Source organism: Pristiophorus japonicus, chromosome 13, assembly GCF_044704955.1.
Source record: "Pristiophorus japonicus isolate sPriJap1 chromosome 13, sPriJap1.hap1, whole genome shotgun sequence".
Lineage (NCBI taxonomy): Eukaryota > Metazoa > Chordata > Chondrichthyes > Pristiophoridae > Pristiophorus > Pristiophorus japonicus.
The window spans coordinates 152,437,436-152,448,080 of NC_091989.1; the positions used below are offsets into that span (position 1 = coordinate 152,437,436).

General features: G+C 42.4%; 2 protein-coding genes across 3 annotated transcripts in view; one reads left to right on the forward strand and one right to left on the reverse strand.

Annotated features, from left to right (window-relative positions):
- The window catches only part of znf276 (zinc finger protein 276), a 45,686-nt gene extending 44,055 nt beyond the window's left edge, over positions 1 to 1,631 (reverse strand). For both annotated transcript variants that reach the window (XR_011596365.1, XM_070898147.1), the window contains exon 1: positions 1,192 to 1,631. Coding sequence is in view for 1 of the 2 variants with exons in the window: in XM_070898147.1 (XP_070754248.1) it covers positions 1,192 to 1,393 (202 nt within the window). In the remaining variant the exon portion in view is untranslated. The remainder of the gene's footprint in view (positions 1 to 1,191) is intronic.
- Positions 1,632 to 1,882: 251 nt separating this feature from the next.
- nip7 (NIP7 nucleolar pre-rRNA processing protein) lies at positions 1,883 to 9,278 on the forward strand. Its single transcript, XM_070896978.1, has 5 exons — positions 1,883 to 1,991; positions 6,855 to 6,941; positions 7,247 to 7,385; positions 7,630 to 7,770; positions 8,590 to 9,278. Exons 1-5 carry the CDS (start codon positions 1,936 to 1,938, stop codon positions 8,707 to 8,709), a joined length of 543 nt encoding a protein of 180 aa, XP_070753079.1. The 5' UTR covers positions 1,883 to 1,935; the 3' UTR covers positions 8,710 to 9,278.
- The last annotated feature ends 1,367 nt before the right edge of the window (positions 9,279 to 10,645 follow it).

The following is a 10,645-nucleotide window of genomic DNA, read 5'->3' on the forward strand; positions in this document are numbered from 1 at the left end:
ACCTAAAAAGATCTAGAGAAGTGGCAGATATAATCTAACCAGAGTACAGCATTAGGAGAGTTAGCAGAAAAACTTCTGACTCCAAACTCGTCATAATCGTAAATACTTCTCAAGTTTTTTACCCCATCCCACGCCCACAAACAGAGAAAAGTCCCAGGTTAGCTAACCCTTATAGCTTTTCTTTATTCCCTTAGTTCTGGAATAAACCTTCTCCATATGGTACCTTTCACATCTGCTGGAAATCCCCAAGTTTCACAATCAATTAACTTTTGGAGTGTAGTTATTATTGATCTGTCGGCCAATTTGGACATAGCAAGATCCTACAAATAGCAAATGAGATAAATGGTCAGAATCTATTTTTGTTATCATTGGTTGCAGGTAGAATGTTTGTCAAGGCAGCAGAACTGCTTGGTTTTCTTCAGGCGCTACAGGATCTTTCAACAACTTGTATTTATATAGCGCCTTTAACATAGTAAAAGGCCTCAAGGCACTTCACAGGAGTGTTATAAAGACAAAAATTTGACACCGAGCCACACAAGGAACATTTAGGGCAGATGCTTTATCAAAGAGATAAAGAGCATCTAGGAAAGAGAGGTCAAGTGGTGGAGGGGTTTAGGGAGGGAACTCCAGAGCGTAGGGCCAAAGCAACAGAAATTATGGCCACCAGTGGTTGAGCGATTATAAAGGGGATGCTCAAGAGGGCAGAATTAGAGGAGCGCAGATATCTCGGAGGGTTGTGGGGCTTGAGGAAATTACAGGAGATAGGGAGGGGCGAGGCCATGGAGGCATTTGAAAACAAGGATGAGAATTTTGAAATTGAGCCGTTGCTTGACCAGGAGCCAATGTAGGTCAGCGGGACTTGGTGCGAGTTAGGACACAGGCAGCTGAGTTTTGGATGACCTCAAGTTTACGTGGGGTAGAATGTGGGAGGGCAGCCAAGAGTGCATTGGAATAGTCAAGTCCAGAGGCACATCCACCCGAACAGGCAGACCGCGCTTAGGTTTAATGTCATCAGAAAGACGGAGCCTCGGTGTATCGACTGAATCCGAGGTCTGGGCGGGGTCTCACTCACTAAGTGAGCCAAGGTGACAGATTATAGGCAATCCCAGGCAAACATGTGCGCTTTTAAAAGGCGACGAGCAGGTTGTCATCATCATTTAAGGCGAAGCGGCCCAGCCGCCGGGCACTGACCTGTCTGCACACGGCGCCGGGGCCCAGACTGGGCTCTCGCTGTCACAGCCGCTTGAGCCCGGGCGGCCGGCTGCGGCTCCCCTTCAGCCCGCGGTTGCCTGGTGCGGGTGCGGAGCCACTGCTGCCGCTGAGCCTCCGACAGCCTGTCCATCTTCTGCGCCATGGACACGGACACGTAGCGGCCGCGTCTGTTCCGTTTCATTTCTTTCCAAAGCGGAAAAGTTTCAATTTCAAAACATTTTTGCGGAAAAAAAAAGAAGCCGTCACCGGGACGAACGGTAAACAACCGGAAAGGGGCGGGAAGGGAGCGACAGAAAAAGCCCTCCCTCCTGCAGCTCGACACCGAGAAACCCGTTCCGAGTGGGGCTGGGAGCCACAAATTAAGCACGTTCTGGTCATCCTGCTACATTTCTAATAGCTCGCTTATTATTACATTTTTAATTTTAATTCAACAGCACCCATTCTTCACAGCAAACTTGTTCGGTGCAATTTATAATTCAGTGCGGCATCAATATCCCTCCCCCCCCCCCCACCAGCTGTACTAAAAAAAAACAATTCTTTACTGTTTGAAAAGGCAGCAAAATTTAGCACCAGTGCTTTAAATTAAATGTTTTTTTTGAAGAGAATAGACTCGGGTAAAGTTATTTTTGAAGGATTTCGGTAATTGGGTGCGGGCCGGCCCTCCCGTTGCCTCAGTTACGCCGGGTTCCGGTTCCGGTTGGTGCTGAGCGCGTGGAGCTGGAGATGAGGCCGCTGACCGACGAAGAGACGCGGCTTCTGTTCGAGAAACTCGCCAAATAGTGAGTGAGCGAGCAAAGGGGAGACCGAGACCCGCGACCGGTTCCTCAGTTCATTCTGAGGCGATCCGCCGATTTTTCTTTCAATGTTAATGTGGTGGCCCGGGTCTCTCGGATGCCTGGGCGGGGGAGGGGTAAAAGTCAATTCACTTAGAGAAAACTCTGGGGGAAATCCAACAGTGTATGTGTGTCGTATGTATATTTTCATATATGCAGAAATTATGGTGGAACCTGTTGTACAACATGGCTGAATCTTGCACTTTCGGTGTTATTTTTGGTTCAGGTTGCATTGCCTAGCCCTTACAGAGACGTGGTTGCAAGGCGACCAAGGCTGGGAACTAATTATTCAGGGGTATTTGAGAATGCAGAAGGATAGGCAGAAAGGAAAAGGAGGTGGGTTATCTCTGTTAATAAAGGATGAGATCAGTGCGTTGGTGAGAAACGATATTGGCTCAGAAGATCAAGATGGTGAATCGGTTTGGGTGGAAATAAGGAATAATAAGGGGAAAAAGTCACTGGTGGGCATAGTCGAGAGGCCCCCCTAATAGTAGTTACACTGTTGGATGGAGTATAAATTAATAATGGAGGCTTGTAAAAAAAGGAACGGCAATAATCCTGGGTGATTTTAACCTTCACATTGATTGGACAAAGCATATTGGCCAGGGTAACCTTGAGGAAGAGTTCATAGTGTATCCGGGATAGTTTCCTTGAACAGTATGTTGCGGAACCAACCAGGGAGCAGGCTATCTTAGATCTAGTATTGTGCAATGAGACAGGACTAATGAACAATCTCCTAGTAAAGGATCCTCTAGGAATGAGTGACCATAACATGGTTGAATTTCAAATTCAGTTGCAGGGTGAGAAAGTTGGATCTCTAACCAGTGTCCTAAGCTTAAATAAAGGAGACTACAAAGGTATGAAGGCAGAGTTAGCTAAATTAGACTGGGAAACTAGATTAAAGTGGGACGGTTGATGAGCAGTCGCAAACATTTAAGGAGATATTTCATAACTCTCAACAAAAATATATCCCAATGAGAAGGATGTAACTAGTAGAGTGGATAAGGAAGAACCAGTGGATGTGGTGTATTTGTACTTTCAAAAGGCTTTTGACAAGGTCCCACACAAGAGATTAGTGTGCACAATTAAGGCACATGGGATTGGGGGTAATGTATTGATGTGGATAGAGAACTGGTTTATAGACAGGAAGCAAAGTATGGGAATAAACAGGTCCTTTTCAGAATGGCAGGCAGTGACTAGTGGGGTACCGCAAGGTTCAGTGCTGGGACCCCAGTTATTTACAATATATAATGATAGATGAAGGAATTGAATGTAATATCTCCAAGTTTGCAGATGACACTAAGATGGGAGGAAGTGTGAGCTGTGAGGAGGTTGCTAAGAGGCTGCAGGGTGACTTGGACAGGTTAGGTGAGTGGGCAAATGCATGGCAGATGCAGTATAATATAAATAAGTGTGAGGTTATCCACTTTGGTGGCAAAAATAGGAAGGCAGATTATTATCTGAATGGTGACAGATTAGTAAAAGCGGAGATGCAACGAGATCTGGGTGTCATGGTACACCAGTCAGGCATGCAGGTACAGCTGGCAGTAAAGAAAGCAAATGGCATGTTGGCTTTCATAGCAAGAGGATTTGAGTATAGGATCAGGGAGGTCTTGCTGCCTTGGTGAGACCACATCTTGAGTATTGTGTGCAGTTTTAGTCTCCTAATCTGAGGAAGGACATTCTTGCTATTGAAGGTGTGCAGCGAAGGTTCACCAGACTGATTCCCGGGATGGCAGGACTGACATATGAAGAAAGACTGGATCGACTAGGCTTTATATTCACTGGAATTTAGAAGAATGAGAGGCGATCTCATTGAAGCATATAAAATTCTGACGGGATTGGACAGGTTAGATGCAGGAAGAATGTTTCCGATGTTGGGGAAGTACAGAACCAGGGGTCACAGTCTAAGGATAAGGGGTAAGCCATATAGGACCGAGATGAGGAGAAATTTTTTCACCCAGAGAATTGTGAACCTATGGAATTGTCTACCACAGAAAGTTGTTGAGTCCAGTTCTTGGATATATTCAAAAGGGAGTTAGATGTGGCCCTTATGGCTAAAGGGATCAGGGGGTATGGAGAGAAGACAGGAGTGGGGTACTGAGATAGAGCATCAGCCATGATCATATTGAATGATGGTGCAAACTCGAAGGGCCGAATGGCCTACTACTGCTCCTATTTTCTATGTTTCTAAGTAGTACTCGATTAAAATAATGGGACTAAAAGCGGACAGGTCCCCTGGACCTGATGGCTTGCATCCAAGGTCCTAAAAGAAGTGGCTGCAGAGATAGTGGATGCATTGGTTGTAATCTACCAAAATTCCCTGGATTCTGGGGAGGTCCCAATGGATTGGAAAACGGCAAATGTAACACCTCCATTTTAAAATGGAGGCAGACAGAAAGCAGGAAACTATAGACCAGTTAATCCATCATCTGTCGTTGGGAAAATGCCGGAATCCATTATTAAGGAAGCAGTAGCAGGACATTTTGGAAAAGCATAATTCAGTCAAGCAGAGTCAGCATGGTTTTATGAAAGGGAAATCATGTTTGACAAATTTGCTGGAGTTCTTCAAGGATATAACGAGCAGGGTGGATAAGGGGGAACCAGTGGATGTGGTGTATTTGGATTTCCAGAAGGCATTCGATAAGATGCCACATAAAAGGTTACTGCAAAAGATAAAAGTTCACGGGGTTAGGGGTAATATATTAGCATGTATAGAGGATTGGCTAACTAACAGAAAACAGAGAGTCGAGATAAATGGTTTATTCTCGGGTTGGCAGTCAGTAACTAGTGGGGTGTCACAGGGATCAGTGCTGGGACCCCAACTATTTACAATCTATATTAATGTCTTTGATGAAGGGACCGAGTGTAATGTAACCAAGTTTGCTGACGATACAAAGATGGGAGGAAAAGCAATATGTGAGAAGGATGCAAAAAACTGCAAAAGGACATAGACAGGCTAAGTGAGTGGGCAGAAATTTGGCCAATGGAGTATAATGTTCGAAAGTGTGAGCTTATGAACTTTGGCAGAAAAAATTGAAGAGCAAGTTATTATTTAAATGGAGAAAAGTTGTAAAGTGCTGCAGTACAGCGGGACCTGGGGGTACTTGTGCATGAAACACAAAAGGTTAGTATGCAGGTACAGCAAGTGATCAGGAAGGCCAATGGAATCTTAGCCTTTATTGCAAAGGGGATGGAGTATAAAAGCAGGGAAGTCTTGCTACTGTTATACAAGGTATTGGTTTGGCCACACCTGGAATACTGCGTTCAGTTTTGGTTTTCATATTTACGGAAGGATATTCTTGCTTTGGAGGCAGTTCAGAAAAGGTTCACTAGATTGATTCCGGAGATGAGGGGGTTGACTTACGAAGAAAGGTTGAGTAGGTTGGGCCTCTACTCATTGGAATTCAGAAGAATGAGAGGTGATTTTATCGAAACGTATAAGATTATGAAGGAGCTTGACAAGGTGGATGCAGAGAGGATGTTTCCACTGATAGGGGAGACTAGAACTAGGGGGTATAATCTTAAAATAAGGGGCCGCCAATTTAAAACTGAGATGAGGAATTTCTTCTCTGAGGGTTGTAAATCTGTGGAATTCGCTGCCTCAGAGAGCTGTGGAAGCTGGGTCATTGAATAAATTTAAGGCCGAGATAGACAGTTTCTTAACCGATAAGAGAATAAGGGGTTATGGGGAGCGGGCAGGGAGGTGGGCATGAGTCCATGATCAGATCAGCCATGATCTTATTAAATGATGGAGCAGGCTCGAGGGGCCATATAGGCCTACTCCTACTCCTATTTCTTATGTTCTTATAATGAGAGGGCTGGACAAGATGGATGCAGAGAGGATATTTCCACTCATAGGGGAAACTAAAACTATGGGACATAGTCTCAGAATAAGGAGCCGCCCATTTAAAACTGAGATGAGAAGGAATTTCTTCTCTGAGGGTTGTAAATCTGTGTCTCTACCCCAGGGAGCTGTGGAGGCTGGGTCATTGAATATATTTAAGGCAGAGATAGACAGATTTTTGAGCGATAAGGGAATAAAGGGTTATGGGGAGCGGGCAGGGAAGTGGAACTGAGTCCATAATCAGATCAGCAATGATCTGATTAAATGGCGGAGCAGGCTCGAGGGATCAAATGGTCTACTCCTGCTCTTATTTCTTGTGTTCTTGCAGTTGGATCAAAAATTGATCCATAATAAAACAACCAAGGTTGGGACCGAGCTGCATTGCTGGGGCAGAGTAGAGTGAGTTAGGCTGTATCTGAACACAATGCCTGATCTAGGGGTACTTAATTTTGACACTGGGTCTTGAGCCAAAAAAATTCCCTTTCCCAACACAATCATCAACTCATCTTGATGAGCACAAAACTTCATTTAAAAAAGTCACGATAGCAACGTGTTGAATGATGTTGGAAAATTCTCTCCATATGCCAGAAGTAATTTGTTAGTGACGTGTTTCTAGCGTGTGGGTGTCTTCCAAAGTTATTGAACCTCTAATTAAATACTTGTGCTGACATAAAATGGTTCTATACTGTCTTAGGTTGAAGGCCCTGTTTGCCTTTTTAATCTTCCCCAACATGCAGTATTAAGGGTTTTCTTTCGTATGAATCCAAGGTCTTAAATTTCTCATAGTCATATTGAGCAGTCTCACAACTTATTGATCACTTTAGTCATTTTACTCTGCTAAGTTCTGGTTATTGTGGGGCCATCTTTAAGAACTGTTCGAGAAATGGAACAGTAACTTTGGGATGGAAAAGTAAGAGCATTTTAAATTCTGCTCTCATTTTAGAATATTTGACTATTTTCAGTATTGGAGAGAACATTAAATTGCTGGTGGATCGCCCCGATGGAACCTATTGCTTCCGTTTACACAACGACCGCGTTTATTACGTCAGGTAAGAAAAATCCTATGCCTCTGGCTTTGAGAGAGGGAGAGATTTCAAATGAAGCATATGGGGGTGGGGGGAGAAGAGGTGAGGAAATAATCCTGTTGGGGGGGGGGGGGGGGGGGGGAGGGTTAAACATTTTGTATAGGTTTTTTACTAAAGAGCAGAATAAATAGTTGTGAAAATATATTTGTGTAATGTCTATTATTAAGGGTATTTTAATAAAGGCTTATTGGTACAGTATTTATAATGACCATTATTATAAAATAACACATTTGACGTTTACCTGAAATTTATTTTGCTGTCTCTTGCAGTGAGAAAATCCTGAAATTGGCAACGAATATTTCTCGAGATAAACTTGTTTCATTAGGAACCTGCTTTGGGAAATTCACGAAAACCTTAAAATTCCGACTTCATATTACAGCGCTCGACTATCTTGCTCCTTATGCTAAGGTAAGTTCTGACAACTGGTAGGAGCATCACTGCTCACCGTGGACAGAAATTTAGTGCTGCTTTAGTATGGACAATGTTCAAACTGTTTTTAATGAATATTAGAATGCTGAATATTATCTGAAAATACAAGCTGGCTTTAATCTTCTTTCCATAATATTTTAAGTTGGGTTTATTAAATGGTACAGTGCAGAACCACATTCCTCATTGTTCAGATATACAGAGTCATTGTTTTTTCTAATTTCAGTACAAAGTGTGGGTGAAACCTGGAACAGAACAATCTTTCCTGTATGGAAACCATATATTGAAATCTGGTTTGGGTCGAATTACAGAAAACACAAACCAATATCAAGGCGTAGTGATATATTCCATGGCTGATGTTCCATTGGTAAGAGAAAGAATTGTTTGGTCCTTAACTGTTGAAACATAACTTAAACCGATCTATTAGAGGGGAAAAATAGACAAACGCTGACCATAATATATCACGGTGTACACTTGAGGCTTCAGAATCTGAAATCAACTAAGTTACTTCTATGTCATCAGTGATCATAAACACAGCTGCCTTATCCCATTGAGCCTAAAACTAGTTTCTTTTTAGTTTAATTTTTTTCTCATAATTTTTGTCCCTCCCCCTGCCTGCTTCTGCCCCCAAATTAAGGGGGCGGAGTAAAGTATTTTTTCTCAGTGTTTATTATTTTTGCCGCACTAATCAACTTCAGGGCTGTTTAGGTTATGGCTCACGTTGGCATTTGTTGATCCTTGGGTTTTGGCTTTCCAGTGGCAACATGAGCCAAGATCAAGATCGGCAATGTGAATTCCTGAAAAGGGTCCCTCTTGTATGTTTTTGTTTTCAATGAACCACTCAGCCATCCCTTCTCTCTTTTTTAAAAAAAAGACTTGCATTTATAAAGTTCCTTTCACAACCTCAGGAAGTCCCAAAGCTCTTTACAACCAATGAAGTTGTAATGTAGGAAAAATCCACTGTTGCAATGTAAGTGCATCTATTTAATGCAATTGAGCAACTGTGGCATCAATAGGGAATGACCGTTATTATATCACATATAAGGTGGCATTAGCTATACATGTTAATGAAGATTATGGAAGTTCTCTCAACATAGGTTGTGTGATTCAATTTCTCTGATAAGCTAAGCTGAGGTTCAATAACATAATTCACAGCATTTATAATGTTCTTGACTTATTTATAAAGGGCTTTGGAGTTGCTGCAAAATCGACTCAGGACTGTCGGAAAGTCGACCCTATGGCAATTGTTGTGTTTCACCAGGCTGATATTGGTGAGTATGTTCGGCACGAGGACACCCTAACATAACTCATCTTGTCGATCACATGAAAAGACTCGTTCTCACGCTAAGAAGATTGTGAACAATGATCACTCTTTACTAAACAGTTTCCTCCAGCATCCTCAAAAGGAAATGCACGACGGCCCATTGATTGCGATATGAAGTGAATTCAACTAACTTTCATCTGAACTGTTAACATTTAATAGCAATGTGTTTCCAAGTTGGCATCTTTTGTAAACCTAGTAGGTGGTTACTTCAGAACTGTTTCGAAATTGTACATTGGAGCACTTTGTTTTGAAAAATATTACTGGTGATTGAGGCTGTTACTTTTGGCCTTTTTACTTGTTTCATTTTAAATGATGTTGAAATTTCAGATAATAGGCTAATTTAGTAGATTTGACCTTTGAAAACCCTAAAATCCAATCTATTTAAAAGGAATACAGTTTTGGTCAGAAACAAGATACAATTGTCATTGGATATCTCTTGCATGTATGCCGACACGCACACGGTTCATTCAGAGTTGATTTACATATATTTTAATTAGAAAGCATTGAAGACCATTTTGGTGATGTATATTTGAATAAATGTAATTAACGAAGGACTGTTTTTCTTTACCACTGTTGCGATCAGATCTGTAACTATTATTCACCTTTTAAAGTAGACGTCTTTTTCAAGATCATTAGCTATTATTTTGTTAGCTTTTTTTTACAATTTAGAAAAGCACAAAGTCCACCTGGAGTTTGACAGATGTAAGGAAGTAACTAAATCTAGTCCAATCCAGTGGAGCAGGTTAATTGGATTTTCATTTTTTTTCTACCTTTTATGAGCCTTATTCTGTAGTGATGCCTTGGAGTTAATGGGTTCATGAACGTGTCCCCTTGGCAACAGAATCTGAAACTTGCTCTCATTGGGGTCAAGCTTCGGGCTGCGCCTAGAATGGCGCAGCCCCGCGAGCCATGCCTGATTTCTGTGCTCAAAAGTGCGTCAAAAACTTAATGGAGCAATTCTCTGGATCCCTGCTGCTCCTGTCCAGCTCGGCGCGATGTGGCGAGATCTGCGGGGTGCGGGGCCAAAGCGGGGTGCCGATTCTGAGACTGCAGGAGGGGGGGGGGGGGGGGGCTACATCCGAGAAGACGACGTCGTGACGGCAGTCCTGCGCAGTGAGACACAGCTTGCTGCCGTCCCGCCCTGTCTCCTGGCCGAATGGCCTGATGCTCCGCCACAGCTCGAAGGCTGCTTGCTGCCGTCCCGCCCCTGTCTCCTGGATGAATGGCCTGAAGCTCTGCAGCTCGAAGGCTGCTGCTACTGCTGCTTCACACAAGTAGGAAAATTAATGTATTTTTTATTTGCTTTATTTATAATGTTTTATTCAGGATGGCTCTTTATTTTTATAAGTGAGACTGTTGAATGTTTGTAAAATGTAATTACTTCCCCGCACCCTCCCCCCAATCTCTAGTTCTCTACGCCTGATTTATAAGTGTAGGCAAGGTTTTTCCTGAGCGTACAAAAATCTACACTTACTCCAAGCTAACTTAGAATGGAGTAAGTTTTCGCTGCCTAAACTTAGAAAATAGGCCTAAGTGTCTGGACACGCCCGGTTTTGGAAAAAAAACTGTTCTAAACTGAAACTGTTCTAACTCACTAGAACTGGAGCAAACTAAATGCCGAGAATTGCAATTATTGATACTGCACTGCTTCAGACTGACCTTTACCTAGTAGACTTTATGGGAGCCCCAGTGTTTGTTATTGAGAAATGTAAGATTCATTCTAAAACAGATCTGTAGTATTGATATTTTGGTTTATCCTTGCCTTTCAGCTGGAATTTGAAAATTGAGCGACAATATTCAAATAACAATGGATATTATTTATATAATAAAGATCTGATGTCTTTGTACACTTCCTGTCTACAAAACCTTATTTCCATTTGTCACATTTTTGATGCATATTCGTTTAAACTTGTTTCTG

What these genes read in the sequence shown, in the direction of transcription:
- nip7 (XM_070896978.1), top strand. Translation starts at nt 1,936, where the DNA reads ATGAGGCCGCTGACCGACGAAGAGACGCGGCTTCTGTTCGAGAAACTC. An exon ending in TTCGAGAAACTCGCCAAATA is followed by an intron (nt 1,992 to 6,854) that starts GTGAGTGAGCGA and finishes GACTATTTTCAG; the next exon opens with TATTGGAGAGAACATTAAAT. An exon ending in ATCTTGCTCCTTATGCTAAG is followed by an intron (nt 7,386 to 7,629) that starts GTAAGTTCTGAC and finishes TTCTAATTTCAG; the next exon opens with TACAAAGTGTGGGTGAAACC.